Consider the following 20610-nt stretch of genomic DNA (forward strand, 5'->3'; position numbering starts at 1 on the left):
AATCTGACGTACTGCTACTACATAGGAAGAAGTCACATCCAGCTACATGAATCTGGATAAAAGGTAGTACAGATTTATTGTCTTAGAAAAAATCACATCCCCAGCTACATGAATCTGGATAAAAGGGTAGTACAGATTCATTGTTTTAGAAGAAATCATATCCCCTCCACCATTTTTTTTTGGGACGAATGAAGTACTTGTCACAAGCATAATAAATTTTATATATCTGGATAAGTTTTTTTAAGCTATTTCCCTTGTTTTAAAATGTAGATTCATTATATTATAAAATATCGTATCATAATAACATTTTAAAACAGGGGTAATATATAATTTGACATTAATAGTACTCTTACGTATGAAAAAACTTGTCTAAATATCTCTAATTTTATTTTGAAACAAGCCTTACTTGTGTGGACGGAGATACTCCCTCCGTTTCGAAATGTTTGACACTTGATTTTTAGCACATGTTTAACCGTTCGTCTTATTTAAAAACTTTTGTGAGATATATAAAATTATATGCCTACATAAAAATATATTTAACAATGAATCAAATGATATAAAAATAATTAATAATTACTTAGACGAATGGTCAAATATGTGATAAAAAGTCAACGACGTCAAACATTTCGAAACAGAGGGAGTAGTACAAAGCGAGCTCATCAGTGTTCACTCCAACCGTTTTAGGTTGTGTTTAGTTTAGCACAAAGTTTAAATTTTGATTGAAATTAGAGATGATGTAACTCGCGAGCTCATCAGTGTTCACTCCAACCGTTTTAGGTTGTGTTTAGTTCAGCACAAAGTTTAAATTTTAATTAAAATTATAGATGATGTAACTGAAAAGTTATGTGTGTATGACAGGTTGATGCGATGGAAAAAGACTGAAATTTAAATCCAAACTTTAGATCTAAACACAGCAATTAGCAAATAAGCCAAAACGAACCAACCCAAAAATGAGATGTGCATAGCCAAACACCATTTACTATCATGGGCAATTATAAGCAACCCAAAAAAGAGACCGAACTGGATTGAGTGAAGCAAACTCTTTCTTATTCATCATTCATAGTATGTACCATGACATGCCACCCGCGACCGAGAATATACATTGCCGAGAGGCGAGAGCCCAAAGATGGACATAAAAATTTAAAAAGAAGAGGTGAAAATTAAGTAAAAACACCGCAGAAAAATAGATTGGCGCGCTTCCACGCTAGCTGCAAATATCGCTCTAATAATCTGCATGCTTCGGACGGAGAAGCACATCGGATATAGAGAGGAGGAAGAAGAGGAGGAAGAGATGAGCGGCGGCGGCAAACGGCGAGGAGGCCGGCGGCGAGGGCAGGCGCACGGCGACGAGACGACGGCGTACGGAGCGCCATCATCAGGCGGCAGCGTCGTCCCAGGTGGCGGCCCAGTTGGTGGCGCTGCCGACGCGGGGCATGGAGTTGATCTTGGTGAAGGTGTCGACCTTGAAGGTGGCGCCGCACATGACGCCCTCGCTGTCCACCCGCGGCATCGCCTTCAGCCGGTTCATCGGGTGCTCGAAGCTCTTGAGCCCCCCCTCGCTGTGGAACATGCACCCCACCGGGAACGGCGCGTACGACTTGCCGCACCCTCCCTTCACGATCTCCCTCTCGTCGCAGATCACCACCGACCCATCCGCCGCGATCCCCCAATACAACGGCACCTCCCCATCCGTACTCTGCATCGCGCAAAGCGAATGAACGTCAATATATAAGAAAAAGAAAAGCAGAACAATCAGAAACTGAAGCTTAGGAACTACTACGGCGGCTAAACACAACTCCTAACAGCGGGAAGGGGACAGGGCCACGCTACACTCACAGGAAGTTCAATTTGAAGCACAAATTCATCAATTCGATTCAGAAAACCAGTCTAGTAGTGGTTTAAATTACCAGGGCGGCGAAGACGGCGCCGGACTTGTTGTCGAAGACGACGAAGGCGAAGGAGCCGGAGAGATCCTTGACGACCTGGTCGGCGGGGTAGGGGCCGCGGTCGCGGAGGGTGCGGTAGGCCTCGATGACGAGCAGCGCCTCGTTGGTGGAGCGGCTGCACAGCCCGTACTGCCGGATCAGGCTGCTCAGGTTGTCCAGCCTCCCCATGAACACGCAGTAGATGTCATCCAGCCCACAGAACATCCTGTGTACACACCCATTTACCATTATTATCGATCCCCTACGTTTTAATCACCTTAATTATTCGGATTCATTGCCTCATCGATTAAATTGATTTAATTTACCTCTCGTAGCCAGAGAGGCCATTGCGGGCGTGGCCGGCGACGCAGGCGAGGGCGGCGCCGCCGCCGAAGGAGGTGGAGAAGGCCTCGATGGGGTGGAGGGCGTGGAAGTCCCTGAGGATCTCGTCGGGGTTCTTGGGCTTCGCCGCGCTGCTCCGCGGGCTGTTCAGCTCCGCCGGCGCGTGCGCCACCTGCTTCTGGAATATGGCCAACATTTTCTTCTTCCTCTTGCTAGCTAGCTCCGACGAATCAAACTCCGGCGCCGACGAAGACGAAAGAACACGTAGTACTTTAGCTTAGCTTAGCTTGAGCTGCTGCTGCTGTTCGTTGCGTGAAGATGAGAGACGTGTCGGGTTGGCGAGTGGAATGGAATGGAGGTGAGGATAGAGATGTGCACGGCTTTATAGACGGGATTTAGGATGGCACGAACGCGAACGAAAATATCCTATCCATCCCTCGCTCGCGCGCGCTGTTTGATGAGCGTGTTATTGGAGTCAGTGCTGATGTGAGAAGCCAAAGCAAGCAGCGAACGGGATAAAGACGGCGAGACGACGAGGATAAGATCATCACGTAATACCAGTTGCCGCTGCCGATGTGACACCAGTAGTAGTAACCGGCCACCTTAACCGTGACGTGCGGTGCCCTCACCCCCTACGGTACCCTGCACCCAAAGCCTACATAAGTAATTGTTTACTACTTCCGTTTTAAAATATAAAAAAAATTAAATAGATATAACACATACTACTAATCTACATAGAAAATTTGTTTAAATTTATAGTATTAAAATTTATCCATCTATATAAATCTTTTATATTACAAGGCGAAAGGAGTATTACACACCTCCTCGTGTTGGTTGTTGATACGGTTTTCTTCCGTTTCTATCGAGTCGCTGCACGAGCACTGTTTTCTTGTGAAATTCCTACCCTGCACAAGTGAGGATGCTGTACATGGTCTACACAAAACGTGATTAAAAAGAAATTCGCAAGAAAGAAAGAGCAAAGTAGAACAAAAGACAAACTAGTAAACTGATGTCGTAGATCTGTAGAACTTCATGTTTTTGCCGCCGGGGTAGCCGAGTAGGATGACCGGAGGTGAGCGAAAAACGGAGGAAACAGCAGCGAGGGACGCCTTTTCCGTGGGCTGCCGCCGTTAGTTTGGCGGGAGCGGTTTATTATATTACCCCGTAATTATTGCTCGCTGAACCACCTGTCGGACACGTCATCGCCTACTCGAACTGCGTGCTCACGGGGGCCACCTCTCTACGGCCTCCGTGGACGCGGCGTGCCACGTAGGCTCGCGCACCGCCCTCACAGCCTCACCCACCGCAACTGCCACGTGCGCGCCGCCTCCTTCCCGTGGGCTGGGGAGGTAAACGCCGGTGAGCGCCGAGCCGTACACTGACAGGGTGGGGCCCACACCGAGCGACGACAAAAGTGTGGGCCCGGATTGGGGATAAGGCTGGCACGGTATGGTCGCTCGGTACACGTCACCCGCGCGTCGGACCGGAGCGATAAGGTCCGCGCGAGCAAGCGGTTGAGCCGGACGCGGCACCAACGTGTTGTCACGTGTCCGACTCGGCAGCGAGTCACCTTTTTTTTTTCTCTCTTTTCTCTCTCTTGTCAGGGCGGCAACGAACGTGTTTATACTAGTAGTAATCCCAAGTTTGTGGTCGCTGTTACGCGTGTTAATTATGGTGATTAAAAACTGGTCAGGTCGATCGAGCGGCGAGCGATGAGCAGTTGAGCACATGCATTGGATCAGGAGGCGTGACTAGAGTACAGGTCGCCAGGTCGGTAGCGCTGATCTTGGATGGCCAGTAGATTGGCCAGACGCTTATCCAGGCCAGAGTTGTTAATAATCTCTATATTGCTACTTAGATGTAGCTTACGGCTGACAGAATCCTGCTGATGAGATCTAGTATCCTCTACCGGATCATGACAGTCCAAACTGTGTGTTTACATAAGCAGTATGGAAGATGTCAACAGATGCTGCATCGCAAGGAGCCAAGGAACAACTCGCATGAAATTGTTGTACTAGTGTAAGTTACTCCCTCTGTGTTTCATGTTATAAGGCATTTTGACTTTAGCCAAAATCAAACTGATTTAAGTCAATAATTTAATATATTTTCATAATAAATTTGTCTTGGCTTGAAAATATTATTATTATTTCTATAAATTTAATTAAATTTAAAGTATTTTGACTTTGATCAAATTAAAAAAAAATCTTATGACTTGAAACAGAGGGAGTACTGCTAAGGGATCGAGTGCATGCAGGTTGCCAGTTGTAATAGTTAGGAATTAAAAACATATTTATTGTTATCCGATGGTATTGTAGAAATTCTATATCTATAGCCTTTTGCACGCTTACTACTGCCACACGCTCATCTCATGCTCGACAGCTCCAGGAATACTAGCTAGTAAGTCAGAAACGGTCGCTTTCGTCGTCATACTTTGTAATTATGCCATTTTAATTTTGCTCCAGGAGTACATTTCTTTGGCATGTTTCTATCCTACGCCGTTGGATTCTTGATACTTGCCAACTTTCCGTTCTGCTTTACTCGACGGAGACGTGCGTTTCACAAGCTCTGATTGGTCCGAGCAGCTGACGGAGATGTGACTCAGCAGATTAATTACCTTTATTTACATATATAGCACCAATAATCCACCACTAGTTAAGTTAAAACTAAAAAAAAATCGATGAGGGTTTAAGGAGTGTGTGGGACAGAGTCGCACTGATGAAGATTAACTTTTTGTTTGAAAACTTGATCAAGATTAACTTTTATATTAACTGTCACTTTTCACTGGAGCGGTGGTGCACACGGCTTGGCCAGATCTAGCGGCGCGTAAGGTGTGGTGAGACTCGTCCATCGGCGGGCGCGTGGACCGCTGCGTGTTCAGCTGCCACATCGCCACGTCGACTGGTTTATTCAACGGCGTACCGCTTCTTACAGTTAACGGTAAGCATCGGTACGTACCCTGCATGATAAACACCTAGCTAGAGTACTTACTAGTGCGTACTTACAAAATTCATTAGCGTACTGTGCGTATATCATGTTCAATCTGCACCAAACGTCCCAACATCCACGGGATCTCTCCCCTTCCATGTGGGACCACCTCAAACATGTGGAGCGGCTAAGAGCAACCACAATGTGGCAAAAAACCAGGTAACAAGCATTTATTTCAAGCCTACTACCCAGTAGTAAGCATTGTGGGAAGAGGTAGTAGTTAATACCTGATATTTGTGCTATTGCCGGTAACAACCAAATAAAATATGAAGATTCTGACAGGATCCAGGTAATGGAGGGTTGGGATGGATGGATTTTTTCAGGTGGACCCCACCTTGTTTACCACTACACTCATATAAGCATTGTGAGAAGAGTTGCAGCTTACTACCTCCTGGTCATGGGCCCATCTTATTTACTAGTTGGGTAAGATACATTGCGCATGCCCTAACAAGTAAAGAACCCAATGCTTTTGTAGTTTGGGCCTTTTTGGTGGAAAATTTTAGACGAGATGATTTTCATTTGCGTTCCTCGACGTTGATCTTGACAAGATACGGTTCGATTTGCCATGTACTAAGTGTTATGTAGACGTTACAGGATATGAAGACAAAGTTAATATGTTACGTAAGATAAACTATCTTGCAGTTAAGCAAGATACTCAATTTATACTGGTTTTGATGGTCAGCGGATGCTCTGTATGTTGAAATTATAAGCACATAATGATTTAATTTATTCCATAAATAAATCATGACATTGCAGATATAAACTAGATTGAACGCATCATTAGATCTACACATGTAAACTAAGCAGTAAAACATGAACAGATCAAATATGCGTAACATGTCGAACATGTACCGAGGTGGCGGAAAAAACGGTTGTTCGGCAGGAACTACTCGTGGTTGCGAGCGTCGACGAAGGCGCGAAGCACGCGAGCGAAGAGGAAGGCGAGCCATCGTGAACGAACAAGGAGCAGTCGCGCGAAGCGCTTCCCAAAAACCTTATTGCCGCCTTCTCCCGGCGCAGGACGTCGAAGTCAGAGGTTCCGGAGACCTGCTCTCCCGATCGCCGGTGCACGCCGGCGAGCGGGATGGAGTAGTCTACGAGCGATGGCGCAGTACAGAGTAGGAGGCAAACCCTATATTGATTTTCCGCAGCAAAACAAAACTGCAAAAGGAGGCTGCATCTGCGCAAGGGTGAGGAGCCAATTTTGCGGACCATTCGACGCGTACGTCGTGCACGCGCGCCGCCTGCCCTGCCCGGCGAGGCGAGCGAGCGCGCGCGCGCGTGTTTCCCCTATTCTCTCCACCACACATGCTTCAAGTGGCTAGTAGGGCATTCTCCCTTTTAAGGAGGTCCCCCTCTCCTAGAATAAGCAATGTGGTACTAAATTCCACATGCATGCCATCCCATGAGGTGGGCTTTTGTGATTTTCCAAAGAATTAATCTTCGAATGGGCCTTAGCCCATCTATTAATTCCAACAATCCCCAACCAAATCTCAAAATCCCACTGAGATTTGCCTTTTCCAATGTACTGTTTATATACCAGCGGTTCGATGGAGACCGATTAAGATTGAATATCCACCTAGAACTCCAAGCTACACTTACTCACAACTTGAACAATGGACTACGCCTTGAATTGCAAGTCTTGTGCAAGCAAGTTTCACTCAGAGTCTTATCTGGTACTAGACCGTCTGTAGACTACCCCTCGGGTGGAGCGTATAAGTCATACTCCTAGGTCTTTAGTAAGCTTCCTAGAAGATTCACCCAAAATCTCCATAGACTGCGACCAACAGTCAAGCTTACAAAGGTGAGTTCTTTCAAGACTGCTCTGCAGGACAACATCTTCACTAATTAAAGCCAACAGAACTCATTAAGGCATAGCCAACCTGCCTTGCAACTCACAAGAGTACATGCATCTTCACTTAGAGAGGGTATAGATTGGTACTCTCCTCTAGTTTACTAATGGTTTGTTCTTCCCAGGTTCTAATTCACGGGATCTCCGATCACATAGACTGGGTTACCACCATAGTATAACTCATATGGGTCTCAAACCCATCTCCTTCGATGCATTATCTATCACATTTCGTGATAATCCCTTTCGTGAATGGATCTGCCAGGTTTCTAGCTGTTTGGATGTAATCCAACGTTATAACTCCGGAGTTTCTCAATTTTTTGACAGACTTCAATCGTCTTTTCACATGTCTAGACGATTTCATATTATCCTTAGAACTATTCACTTTGACAATTACCGTTTGATTGTCACAGTTCATAAGGATAGCCGGCACTGGTTTTTCAACAATAGGCAGATCCATTAATAGATCGCGTAGCCATTCTGCCTCAACAGTAGAAGTATCCAGTCCCGTCAGTTCTGCTTCCATGGTTGACCTCGTCAAAATGGTTTGTTTGCAAGACCTCCACGAAACAGCACCACCACCTAGTGTGAAGACATATCCACTAGTGGCTTTGATCTCATCCACATCAGAGATCCAGTTAGAATCACTATATTCCTCCAGTATCGCAGGATACCCAGTATAGTGAAGCCCCAATTCCATAGTACGTTTTAGATAGCGCATTACTCGCTCGAGCGCACGCCAGTGATCATCTCTTGGATTAGAGGTAAACCGGCTCAACTTGCTCACAGCAAAGGAGATATCAGGCCTAGTTGTACTAGCCAGGTACATCAGCGAGCCAATGATTTGGGAGTATTCCAGTTGATTCTTAGCAATTCTTTTGTTCTTGAGAAGCAACAAGCTAGGATCATAAGGTGTTGGAGAAGGCTTACTATCAATGTAGCCAAAGCGATTCAAGATCTTCTCCACATAATGGGACTGCAAGAGTGTAATCCCATTCTCACCTCTAATTAGCTTAATGTTTAAGATAACATCAGCTACTCCCAAATCCTTCATATCAAAATTTTGAGACAAGAATGATTTAACCTCATTTATCACCTCAAGGTTTGTCCCAAATATCAGTATGTCGTCAACATACAAGCACAGAATAACTCCCTCACCCCCATCATGGCGATAGTACACACATTTATCTGCCTCATTGACTGCAAAGCCTGCAGATGTCAATGTTTTGTCAAATTTCTCATGCCATTGCTTAGGAGCTTGTTTCAGACCATACAAAGACTTCAACAATTTGCACACTTTGCCTTCTTGACCTTCAACTACAAACCCATCAGGTTGATCCATATAGATCTCCTCATCCAGCTCTCCATTAAGAAAAACTGTCTTAACGTCCATTTGATGAACGAAAAGACCATGTGAGCCTGCTAGGGAAAGTAGCACACGAATTGTGGTCAATCTAGCAACAGGTGAGTAATTGTCAAAGAAATCTTCGCCTTCTTTCTGAGTATAGCCCTTAGCAACAAGCCGAGCATTGTACTTTTCAATAGTACCGTCAGGCCTAAGCTTCTTCTTGAACACCCACTTGCACCCCACAGGTTTACACCCATAGGGTCGCTCTGTCACCTCCCAAGTCCCGTTAGCGATAATGGAATCCATTTCACTACGGACAGCCTCCTTCTAGTAGTCTGCATCAGGAGATGCATATGCTTCTGAAATTGACTTAGGAGTGTCATCCACGAGGTACACAGTGAAATCATCACTAATGGACTTAGCCGTCCTTTATCTCTTACTCCTTCAAGGAGCTTCACCGACATCCTCCTCAGGTGTATGTTCAGTTTGTTCTGGTGGTGTGATTGAACTGGGAATTATTTCAGAGGGTTGGCTCGAACCACTATGTGTATCCTTCATTGGGAAAAAGGCTCTCAAAGAAGGTAGCATCACGAGACTCCATAATTGTACCAACATGCATGTCAGGTACCTCGCATTTAACTATTAAAAATCTATAGGCAATGCTATGATGAGCATATCCCAGAAAGACACAGTCCACAGTCTTAGGTCCAAGTTTGCGCTTCTTCGTTATTGGTACATTGACTTTCGCCAAGCACCCCCCATGTGCGCAAATAAGAAAGTGATGGTTTTCTCCCAATCCATATCTCATATGGTGTTTTGTCCTTCTTTCTGTTAGGAACTCTGTTTAACACATGATTCGAGGTCAACAATGCCTCCCCCCACCATGCCTTAGGTAGTCCCGCGGTGTCTAACATGGCATTCACCAAGTCAGTCAGTATGCGGTTCTTCATTTCAGCAATCCCATTAGACTCGGGAGAATAGGGAGGCGTCCTCTCATGTATGATGCCATGTTCCTCACAGAATAAGTCAAACTCGTTCGAGAAAAACTCTCCACCATGATCAGACCTAAGCCTTTTTATCTTTCTGTCAAATTGATTTTCAACTTCCGCCTTATAAATTTTAAAATAGTCTAGAGCCTCGTCTTTCATTTTCAACAAGTACACATAGCAAAATCTAGTAGCATCATCAATCAACGTCATGAAATATCGTTTTCCACCCTTCGTCAACACCCCATTCATTTCACAAATATCTGAATGTAGGAGTTCTAGTGGTGCCAAGTTTCTCTCCTCGGCAGCCTTGTGAGGCTTGCGAGGTTGCTTCAATTGCACACAACTATGGCACTTAGAACCTTTGACAATGGAAAACTTAGGAATTAACCACATGCTGGAAAGCCGAGACATCAAGCCAAAATTAATATGACATAAACGTGAGTGCCAAACATTAGCCTCATCATCCACACTGCCACAAATATGGTTCACAGAATTATTGCAGAAATCAGAAAGGGAAAAGCGGAACAGGCCTCCGCACTCATATCCTTTACCAATAAAATATCCATGTTTAGACACGACTACTTTATTAGACTCAAAAACCAACTTAAATCCATCTCTACCCAGACGGGAGCCACTAACAAGATTCCTGTCGATAGAAGGGACATGCTGCATGTTCTTCAGCTGCACGATCTTTCCCGAAGTAAACTTCAGAACTACCGTGCCAACACCATGAACAGAAGCATGTGACCCATTCCCCATTAGGACGGTGGAACCCCGTGCGACCTGATAAGAAGAAAACAATGAGATGTCAGCACAAACATGTACATTGGCCCCAATATCAACCCACCAATTAGTAGACTGATTAACTGAAAAAACAGTAGGTAAATTACCATACCCACTTCCATCTCCAGTGTTGCCAATGGTCACATTAGCAGACTTAGAAGTCTGCGCTGCAGGTGCCTTCATCCCCTTGCGCTGTGGACACTTCCTAGCCAGATGACCAGGTTGCCCACACACAAAGCAAGTCCTCTCATCCTAGTTAGGATTGTTGTTGTTCTTCTTCTTCTTCTTCTTCTGCTTCTTGAAATTGGTGGTTTGTTGAGCTTTGTATTTCCCCTTACTCTTGTTCTGGGCCTTGTGCACAACATTGGCACAGGACTGCCCACCATCGCCCTTAGACGCGGCGTCTTTTTCCCGAGCTTTCTCCTCAACATCAAGAGACGCTATCAACCCCTCAACGGAGTATTCCTGTCTCTTGTGTTTGAGTGCAGTACCGAAACTTCTCCATGATGGAGGTAGTTTCGCAATAATACACCCGGCCACAAATTTGTCGGGTAAGACACACTTAAGGAGTTCGAGTTCCTTAGCCATGGTTTGTATCTCATGAGCCTGTTCGACTATAGAACGGTTGCCAGCCATCTTGTAGTCATGAAACTGCTCCATGATATACAGATCATTGCTAACATCAGTAGCACCGAATTTAGTATTCAGTGCATCCCACAACTCCTTAGCGTCGGTCATTTGCATATACACCTCGACCGGACGATCGCCAAGAACGCTAAGAATGCATCCCACAAAGAGAGTAGTGGCTTCCTCGAATTGCTTCTGCTGATCAGCAGTAAGAATTCCTTCAGGTTTGCCAGTACTCACCTAGAAGCATTTCATAGACGTCAGCCACAGAGTGACCCTGATCTGCCATCTCTTAAAGTGCACACCGGTGAATTTATCCGGCCTCAGTGCTTCGGCAAAACCAGCCATAGTAAAATCACAGCGCCTATAATAAGGTTTTTGGATTGTTGAAATTATAAGCACATAATGATTTAATTTATTCCATAAATAAATCATGACATTGCAGATGTAAACTAGATTGAACGCATCATTAGATCTACACATGTAAACTAAGCAATAAAACATGAACAAATCAAATATGCGCAATATGTCGAATACGTACCGAGGTGGCGGAAAGTCCGGTTGCTCGGCATGAACTACTCGCAGTTGCGAGCGTCAACGAAGGCGCAAAGCACGCGAGCGAAGAGGAAGGCGAGCCGTCGCGAACGAACAGGGAGCAGTCGCGCGAAGCGCTTCCCAAAAACCTTATTGCCGCCTTCTCCCGGTACAGGACGTCGAAGGCAGAGGTTCTGGAGACCTGCTCTCCCGATCGCCGGTGCACGCCGGCGAGCGGGATGGAGTAGTCTACGAGCGACGGCGCAGTACAGAGTAGGAGGCAAACCCTAGATTGATTTCGCGTGTGTTGCGTGAAGGTGGCGGCTCGGTTTATATAGAGATAGATCGCCTGATCAGGGCGCCCGCGTAAACCGAACCGGATAAGTCGCGCGTAACCTATCCGGACTCCATGCCATTTTCACGCACCGGATTTTCGGAATGTTTCCAAAACAAAACACATCCGAATCCCGCAGCAAAACAAAACTGCATTTCGGAATGTTTCCAAAACAAAACACATCCGAATCCCGCAGCAAAACAAAACTGCAAAAGGAGGCTGCATCTGCGCAAGGGTCCCTACGTGGCGAGGCAAGTGAGCGCGCGTGTTTCCCCTCTTCTCTCCACCACACATGTTTCAAGTAGCAAGGAGGGCATCCTCCTTTTTAAGGAGGTCCCCCTCTCCTAGAATAAGCAAGGTGGTACTAAACTCCACATGCATGCCATCCCATGAGGTGGGCTTTTGAGATTTTCCAAAGAATTAATCTTCGAATGGGCCTTAGCCCATCTATTAATTCCAACACTGTATCCGGTTTTGCAGTCAAGATATCCGAATGTAACTAAGACTCATACTTGAGGTATCTATAGTGGACATTTTCCTTTTTTTATCTATCAGGACACCCAACGACCCAAAGCCCATGCCTAATTTGTTCTGTGGATAGCGGCCTATTCCTAAATTAACTTGCCAGTTGGAATCAGGCCTGATAGGTGGCCCACGTCTGGTGACAATCAAGTAAGGCCCATTGAAGAGTGAAACCGGAGTTGTCGCTGATATGGGCCATGCCTCACGGGCCATAGCCCATAGGCAAGGAGATCCAGTTGCGTCTCACACGATTCACAAACATCCAGAGCCTAGTGACGTGTTGCTAGATGCAAATGCCACAACAGCATATGCATCAGTTCAGTTGGCCTCGTGCGTTTTTGTGGCGCGTCGAGACAAAACGTTGAGTTGCCGAGAAGGCAGATAAAACAAGATTATGTTGGTGCCAGCCATGCATATGCTGGAGCAATATGCAGAGTTTGCTACCGCCAAAACACAAAACCCTCTTTCATATGCTCCTACTCCAGTATGGATACAAAAGAACATCGGGAAATGTCATTCGTGTACGGGCTCTCATCTGATCAAACTCGTTGCGATCGCCAAAAAATCTCTCTGACTAAGCTGGGAAACTAAACAGTTTTTATTTAAAAAAATTGACAAAGTAGATTAATACTATGTAATATATTATTTTACAAATATACATATTAAAATTCGACTTCTACAACTTATAATAAAAATAATAATTTTTATATATACGTATACTAGTGATTTATTTATACATATTAATCTACTGTGTATATTTTTTAATATTTTTTATAATTATATAGTTAATACGGAAGAAACGGGTGAATGTCTATTCGATATATTAGAATCCACCTTGGACTAATCTGGTATGTAGCTCGCCTGGCCACCAACCCGAATTTACTCTCGCTGAAACCATATGTATGCATCATCCAATCCAGACGTCACATATCGACCAACAAACTTTGCAAAATTTGTCGGGACAGGTGGTTTCTGTCCTCCATCAATCTTTTGACTCTTCCTTCGTTTCAAGTTCATCCGCCGACGAAACACATGGCGTAAATTTAAGATGAACAAAAGGTTCAGTTCATGGTCGCAATTTTTGTCCTCGTATGTACATCAACGAAGCTTAGTACTGGGATTAATTGATGAGAAATTCGATGGGTAGATCAGGGGGTGGTTGGTTGAGGTGTTCGCGAAGAACCCAGAGCACGTCGAGGAAGCGGACGACGCCGACCAGCTCGCCGTCGTCGAAGTCCACCACCCACACCTGCGTCACGCGGTGCGCGACCGCCTGCGCCATCACCGCCACCAGCGAGCTCCCCGGGTGGCACGCGATGATCTGCCTGTTGTTGTCTCGCCGCGCGCACGGCGCTGGCGCATAGTGTTTGTACCCGTCCTCCGCCTCGTCGTCGGAGGAAGACGAGAAGGAGGATAACGACGACGATGACGACGAGGAGGAGGAAGAGGAGGAGGGGGAGGGGGGCCACGACGAAGGGTCGCCGGCGTACAGGAGGTCGACCATGCCGGGGAGGTTGCGGCGGCACCGGAGGTCGCTGCGGTGGAGGAAGGCCGTGAGGTCGCCAGCCGAGAGCGCGGCGATGGCCGCCGCGACGGATACGTCGCAGGAGCAGAGCGCCGACGGCGACACCTCGCCGGCGAGGCGGGGGGCGATGCCTGCGCCCGTGATGACGGCGACGGAGGAGTGCGTCGCCAGCGCGGCGCTGAGGAGCGGCACGGCGGAGAGCGCCCTGTCGCCGGCGGCGACGGCGAGCGTGGCCTCGCGGACGATGCCGAGCTGAGAAACCGAGAGCGAGGCCGTCGGGGCGAAGAGGCCGATGCAGCCGACGAAGAAGCGCACGACGTCCTCCACCGTGAGCCAGCACATGCACATCTCCCCCGCCGCCGCCGCGCGCCGCCACCGCTCCCGGATCGGCACGACGAGGCAGTGCGCGCCGTCCAAGAAGGCGTCCACCGCTTCCACCACACTGTAACCAACAAATTTCGTCAGACGAAACGCATGTGGCGCCGGCGGTCAAGATCGATACACGTGGCGTGCGCGCGACCTCGCGTGGGGCTCGATGCGGCGGACGGGCGGCGCGCCGGCGGCGAGGAGGTCGGAGAGCGTGGCCTGAAGCGCGGCGGCCGGGGAAGCCAGGCTGGCCGCCTCGCCGTCGCCGCCGCAGAGGAAGAGGTGCACGTCGGCCATGCACACCCTGCCATCCACTTCCCCCTTCGTCCCGTCCCACACGGCGACGGCAGCGTCCGGACCCCGGCCGCCGCCGGCCTCGATCTCGGCGATGGCATCGGCGACGGTGGAGGACGGCGGCAGCCACCTCACCGGCGGCTTGCCGATGCAGAGATCCGATACATCGTGAGATTGCAGCACCATGCAACGATACACACGTACAGCGACGGCTGCTGCTAGTCTCTCCAGGATCTTGGAGGAGGAATCGAGGGTTTTAGTCAAAAAAGCGTAGGGAAAATCAAAAGCGCAAGAATCATCTGTAGCTGGTGAGGACTGGAGTCTGAGATATGCGAGCGGCGCTAAATATATACAAGGCGTCGTGGCGACATCATCATCGAGTTAAATCTCTACCAGCGTTTTCTTCGCCCAAACGGTTCAGTAGTAGAAAACAACCGTTTATCTCATAAATGATTGAATTGTTTGGATTTATTTATACTACCACCAATATTAAAAAGTATTATTATAAAATAAGTATAGAGGGATATAATTGTCTTGTCATAGTGAATAAACTTTATTTTTTTCTCTCTTTTTCGGCTTTTGTATGAAATACGAATTGTGCTAGCACACAATGGATGATCATAATCAATTTAACCCGGAAAAAATATAAATGCAAAATAACTCCTAATTATTTTATTAGTAAATAACTATTTTATTCTTAATAATATTGGTAGCATAATAGTAATAAGTGGAGTGCACCCGCTCGTTTTCGGGGATTTCGTTGATTGAGCCGATCAACAGAAGCGGTTATGTATGCTTAAACGGTCGAGACGTCGGCGTCATTCGTAGACACGTCTGTTGCGTTGTTAAGCTGAAGAAGTAGCTAGCCTACTTGGACGTGGCAACGATACGCATCGCCCGGTTCCCTTGTGATCGGTGAGAAACAGTAATGACGTGCTAGCGTGAGACCGATAATAATTAGTTTGTTTAATTACGACTATTAATTAATTAATTAATTAGCCTTTTTTTGCGAGGAATTAATTAGTACGACTAAGCTTAATCGATCTGCTGTTTATAACTTTACATCATCGTCAGCATGTCAAAACAGTATAGTTGGGATTGCACGTGGCAAGTGCATGAATTTGAATAATAAACTTCATAATCCATATGCTTCACATACATATATACGTGGTGGGTGCTTACTACTTTAGTTGCTTACCTTGCCAGTGCGTCCAACGAAAGACAAATTGGGCTAGCTGTGTATTTTTTGTAGTCTGTACAATTGGATTGAAACGTCTAAAGGTTTCGTATCAGCTTCAGGACAGTACCAACCCATAACACTAGACATGATTTCTATAAACTCCACATCATTAAGAAAATAGTACTAGACACTACTCTTTCAATGCAAACACCACTATTCCATAACTTCAATTTAATGCTACTTATCTCACATGATGTATTGGATATTGTGTAGGAACCATGTCTCATGCAAGACATGGTTTCCTTCTCTTTCCTCATTTATTCACTTGTCACATCATTTTTTTTCTAGGTGGCAACTCATTTAATGCTATGGACACCATTCTAGTCATTGGGTTGGGAATGCCCTCATAAGTTAATGGGCTAAATGATATAGATTCGAAGTCTCACCAATTCTAATTATTTGATATTAGATCATTCTATAATATTTGCGTCTTTTTTTTTTACAATTTGGTTGTAGGAATATACAGATTGCATATGACAGCATGTTTATAATAAGCATGTTTATAATAGTATACTTAACCATTTTATATTTTAGCTAACATGTATAATAAATTAAATATAAGATTAGCTTTGTTTTTTCTCCTATTTCTTTCTCACACTATATATGAATTTAACTGATCACCAGCTAGAGGGCGTGGTTGTCATATACTCCCTCCGTTTCTAAATATTTGACGTTGTTGACTTTTTTAAATATGTTTGACCGTTCGTTTTATTAAAAAAATTTAAGAAATTATTAATTCTTTCCTATCATTTGATTCATTGTTAAATATACTTATATGTATACATACAATTTTATATATTTCACAAAAGTTTTTAAATAAAACGAACAATCAAATATGTGCTAAAAATTCAACGGTATCAAATATTTAGGGTTTGTTCACTTTGCTACCATTTCAACCTTATCAAGTTTTGGCATTGCCAAATTTTGGTAAGGTTACCAAAATTTTAGCAAGGTTGCTAAATTTTGGTAAGACTTTATATGTACTTACTAAACTTTGACAATAAATTAAATGTAGCTATTTTTTATAACTTTATCTAAAAAGATAAGGTTAAAAATGGTAGTAAAATGAACGATCCTTAGAAACGGAGGTAGTACAATCTGTATTATACTCCCTTCGGTTTCATTTTAATTGACGCTTTGGACAATGACACGCTCTACAAGATATACATTTGACCTTAATTTTCTATTATAATATATACAATAAATAAATGCATGTTTACTTTTATTATAATGTGTTGAAAGACAAATCTATATATGTTTTTCTAGTTTCTTTAAACTAAATATTTTTAAAGTTATTAATGGTCAAAGTTGTAAAAGCTTAATCTCAATCTTGTCCAAAACGTCAATTAATATAGAACCAGAGGGAGTAATGTAACGTCCCGCCTCCCCTAGGCCGGGCCCGCTTACATCTGATAGCTTTCATAGGTCATCCCGCCTCCCACAGGCCAGGCCCGCTTACATCTGATAGCTTTCATAGATCATAGACTGCCCTCACAGACCAACACATATCTTTTCTGCATTGCTCCAGGCCAAGCACGCTTAACCTGGAGTTCTTTGGAGATTGGCTTCCGGAAAAGAAGTTGCAACTTGTTGATATGAGTATTCTATTAATCCTATTAAGTTCTAGACTGGGATGTTACACCCTCACCCCCTTAAGAGAGATCGACGCCCCCGTCGATCAACCCTAGGCCAGGAACGTCCTCTCTTGGCCACATCCATGTGTCCAGTGCTAGCGCATGTGCCATGCTGTGTAACCACTCCCAGTCTACACCAGCCATGCCCACCATGCCTGCGCAACTGCGATACACGCGCCCGTGAAACCGCGAGAGTTGGCTCTGATACCATTTTGTAACGTCCCGCCTCCCCCAGGCCTGTCGCACCCGTGAAACCGCGAGAGTTGGCTCTGATACCATTTTGTAACGTCCCGCCTCCCCCAGGCCGGGCCCGCTTACATCTGATAGCTTTCATAGGTCATAGACTGTCCTCACAGACCAACACATATCTTTTCTGCACACTTTATCCTCACTCATGTGCACCCGGGAAGAATTTCCCGGTCGGTCACCCATCCCAAATTGCTCCAGGCCAAGCACGCTTAACCCTGGAGTTCTTTGGAGATTGGCTTCTGTAAAAGAAGTTGCAACTTGTTGATATGAGTATTCTATTAATCCTATTAAGCCCTAGACCGGGATGTTACAAATAAGCATAAGCACAAGAGTTTATCCTATCTTACTATAAAGTTATCCCCCACTAACTTCTTAAGCTTAACATGCAAAGATGCCACATCATCATCCACTAACAAGATGCCACATCATCATTCACTAATTAACAAGATGTTACATCATCATCCACTAACAATCATCACATTTAAACATCATACAAACATGATATATCTTTACAGTTTTTATAATTTAAGAGCTTTTCAAATACAAACATGTTAAATTATCATCCAACATAATTACATAATGTTTCAATGTATATCTTTATTATGTTTTATGATATCCTATATACTTATATAGTTCATTCTCACTTAGTTCTTAAATGATTAATCTATGGTCCAAATTATCTCTCTCTTTTTTTCCTCTAATTAAGTCATATCCCATCAATTGTTTTTAGCCTTTAGATGATTAATCTACGGTCCAAACTATCTCCCTACTTTTTACGTTTGAATCACCATTCTACATACTATTTAAATTTAAATTATCATAAACCACATTAATTTACTTAATCTGATATTATCTAGCTATTTTACACGTTATTTATTATTATTATTATCATACTAAATTTTCACAGAAATGAGTGGGGTTTTAACTAGTATGGTTATAATACTTCCTCTTAGCGGTTTGTGTGCCAGGCGGGACCAAATTAAGCAGCAAGCGGTGGACCGGTGGCGTGCTGGTGCTCGATCGATGGTGTTGGGGAACAAAGAAATGCGTTGGTCATGTGGGAGGAAGGACAGGTGCGCGACATGCAGATGGCCACAGCTGCATCCATACATGCGCAGGCGTGCAGTGGATCGATCGGTGCTTATTTCCAGCCTGCATCGCACCGGAGTACTCCAGATAGACAGTGTACGACGACCAAGACCTAAAACTTGTATAAACCCTTCTCTGTTACGGACAAGTGTCCTGATAATTAATTTAGGTCCATATTTCCCTGTGTCTGTCGTTTGATCAGAACGAAAACGACGGCCGGGCTGATGATAGGATTATTCCGGAGAGATGAAAGTTCATCTATTGTTTAGGTGGTGGAAAAGGAGTGAAGTGAAGTTTGAAAAAAGTTGAAAGTTTAAAAAAAGAGTTGAAAGTTTGAAAAAAAAGTTAGAAGTTTATGTGTGTAGGAAAGTTTTTGATGTGATGAAAAGTTAGAAGTTTGTAGTTGGTGGAGAGGAACTAAACATGGCCATAGTACCCGTTTTTCGATTCGAAATGTGCGAGTATTCATTGGTAGTGAAACGGATGTTCACCTCCAAGTCCAGTGACCAACTACCTGAAAAGGACCGTCACTAAACTAGCTGGCCCAAATTCGATCGAGCAGGTTCAGTTCTCACCTTGAGTGACCTTTATGCCTACTCATCATAATTAAAGAAGACAAATGTACTTTAATCGACCCGGTAACAAACAGCAATAAAAAGGGTCGCCACACTCTCGATCATTCTCTTCTTTCTTTTCCACGAGTCGTGTCCCCTCAAAATGGACGCTAGCTAGCTAGTAGTAGTACTCATCACAATTCAGAGTCTAGAAAGCAAACCAGTAGGGTTTGTTATCGAAATTAACCTTATTAAAATTTAGTAGTGTGAAGGGCTTGCAAAGTTGGTAATACTAAAATTTGGTAAAGTGATAATGGTAAGAGTTTGTTTAGTTTGTTACCCTACTAAATTTTGGTAATACCAAAAAATTGGTAGGGTTGAGAGTCTTTGAGATAACTGTGGATCCTGCACGCAAAACAAACATTGATCAATGCTAACTGACACCAGAGTGGGTGAAGAATGCAACAAGTTTTGGGCCGCAACTGGCTGCTGGCCACTTTTTGGGCCAGAACGTTAGCCAGTCACTTCAGGCCCATTTTATCTGGGCTGAAACTGTACAGAGACGAAAATGCGGCCCATTATATACGTGCCGGATAAACAGGCTATAAATGGAAGGAAGGCCCATGGAATATAATTGCATGGGCCTAGAGGAACCGGGAGTTCGCACCACCACTGCACTCTTCCTTTTTCTATCTCTTCATCACTGCAAAAGATAACACAAAATCACCCATCGACAAAAATAAAAAATGCTTTACTTCAATTCAGGTACTCTAACAGATGGACTTACTACGCTTTATTTAGTTTGAAAACTGGGGACTTACAAAGTTACACCGGCCGGTGAATGGGGATGACGTAACAGCTGTTTTGCAACCACTCAATCTAATCATTCGAATTAATAATAGCGAAATCTTTCGCTAATACATGCACTAATCATGAATGGAGAGGAGGCTACACGACGACAAGTAGGATATTTTTTTATAATCCGGCAGTTTGCGCTCTCAAACAAGTTCATAACCACCGATTACGAGAGTGACAAATGACCGTAACACCGCACCAACCTTCTTCTCGCCGTCCAAGTTCAACCGCTCTGTGCACCTGGACCATACGGAGTAGTAGAAATTTGGAATAGACTACAAACAATTTTTTCCAACTACGGCATGTGGTGCACAAAGTCGTATTCTTATTAATTAATTATAGGTAGGAGCCTTGGTATTCAATCAAGACGAAAGAAATGTCCACAAATAGGTATGTTTTGCAGATGATTTCTCAAGTGTACATCAACAGAAGTTGAACATAAATGGATTGATGCCTGAATGGTTTTTCAAACGTATCCTCTATTTGAACTAGATTCTCTGTTTTTTTTTCTATTATTACTATATATATCGTCTGGTGTACTACTACTAACCAAAAACGGTATATAA

At 44.5% G+C, this 20610-nt stretch overlaps 2 protein-coding genes and 1 long non-coding RNA gene across 3 annotated transcripts; 1 reads left to right on the plus strand and 2 right to left on the minus strand.

Annotated features, from left to right (window-relative positions):
* Positions 1-1025: 1025 nt before the first annotated feature.
* LOC4337421 (stem-specific protein TSJT1) lies at positions 1026-2621 on the minus strand. Its single transcript, XM_015780474.3, has 3 exons — positions 2252-2621; positions 1908-2151; positions 1026-1696 (listed from the first exon to the last, which is right to left on the minus strand). The coding sequence occupies exons 1-3, from the start codon at positions 2461-2463 to the stop codon at positions 1376-1378; spliced, it is 777 nt and encodes a 258-aa protein (XP_015635960.1). The 5' UTR covers positions 2464-2621; the 3' UTR covers positions 1026-1375.
* A 1304-nt stretch (positions 2622-3925) lies between these two features.
* On the plus strand, positions 3926-5927 carry LOC136356097 (uncharacterized). Its single transcript, XR_010740789.1, has 3 exons — positions 3926-5204; positions 5282-5411; positions 5535-5927. It is a non-coding gene; the product is annotated as an uncharacterized lncRNA (long non-coding RNA).
* Positions 5928-13181: 7254 nt separating this feature from the next.
* LOC4337422 (CBS domain-containing protein CBSX5-like) lies at positions 13182-14740 on the minus strand. Its single transcript, XM_066309589.1, has 2 exons — positions 14284-14740; positions 13182-14205 (listed from the first exon to the last, which is right to left on the minus strand). The coding sequence occupies exons 1-2, from the start codon at positions 14607-14609 to the stop codon at positions 13359-13361; spliced, it is 1173 nt and encodes a 390-aa protein (XP_066165686.1). The 5' UTR covers positions 14610-14740; the 3' UTR covers positions 13182-13358.
* Between the last annotated feature and the right edge of the window lie 5870 nt (positions 14741-20610).

Source organism: Oryza sativa, chromosome 4 (assembly GCF_034140825.1).
Source record: "Oryza sativa Japonica Group chromosome 4, ASM3414082v1".
NCBI classification, from domain to species: domain Eukaryota; kingdom Viridiplantae; phylum Streptophyta; class Magnoliopsida; order Poales; family Poaceae; genus Oryza; species Oryza sativa.

Coding starts and splice junctions, on each gene's coding strand:
- LOC4337421 (XM_015780474.3), bottom strand. CDS start 2,463: ATGTTGGCCATATTCCAGAAGCAGGTGGCGCACGCGCCGGCGGAGCTG. Junction 2,152..2,251: donor GGCCTCTCTGGCTACGAGAG/GTAAATTAAATC, acceptor GTGTGTACACAG/GATGTTCTGTGGGCTGGATG. Junction 1,697..1,907: donor GCGCCGTCTTCGCCGCCCTG/GTAATTTAAACC, acceptor TGCGCGATGCAG/AGTACGGATGGGGAGGTGCC.
- LOC4337422 (XM_066309589.1), bottom strand. CDS start 14,609: ATGGTGCTGCAATCTCACGATGTATCGGATCTCTGCATCGGCAAGCCG. Junction 14,206..14,283: donor CGCATCGAGCCCCACGCGAG/GTCGCGCGCACG, acceptor TGTTGGTTACAG/TGTGGTGGAAGCGGTGGACG.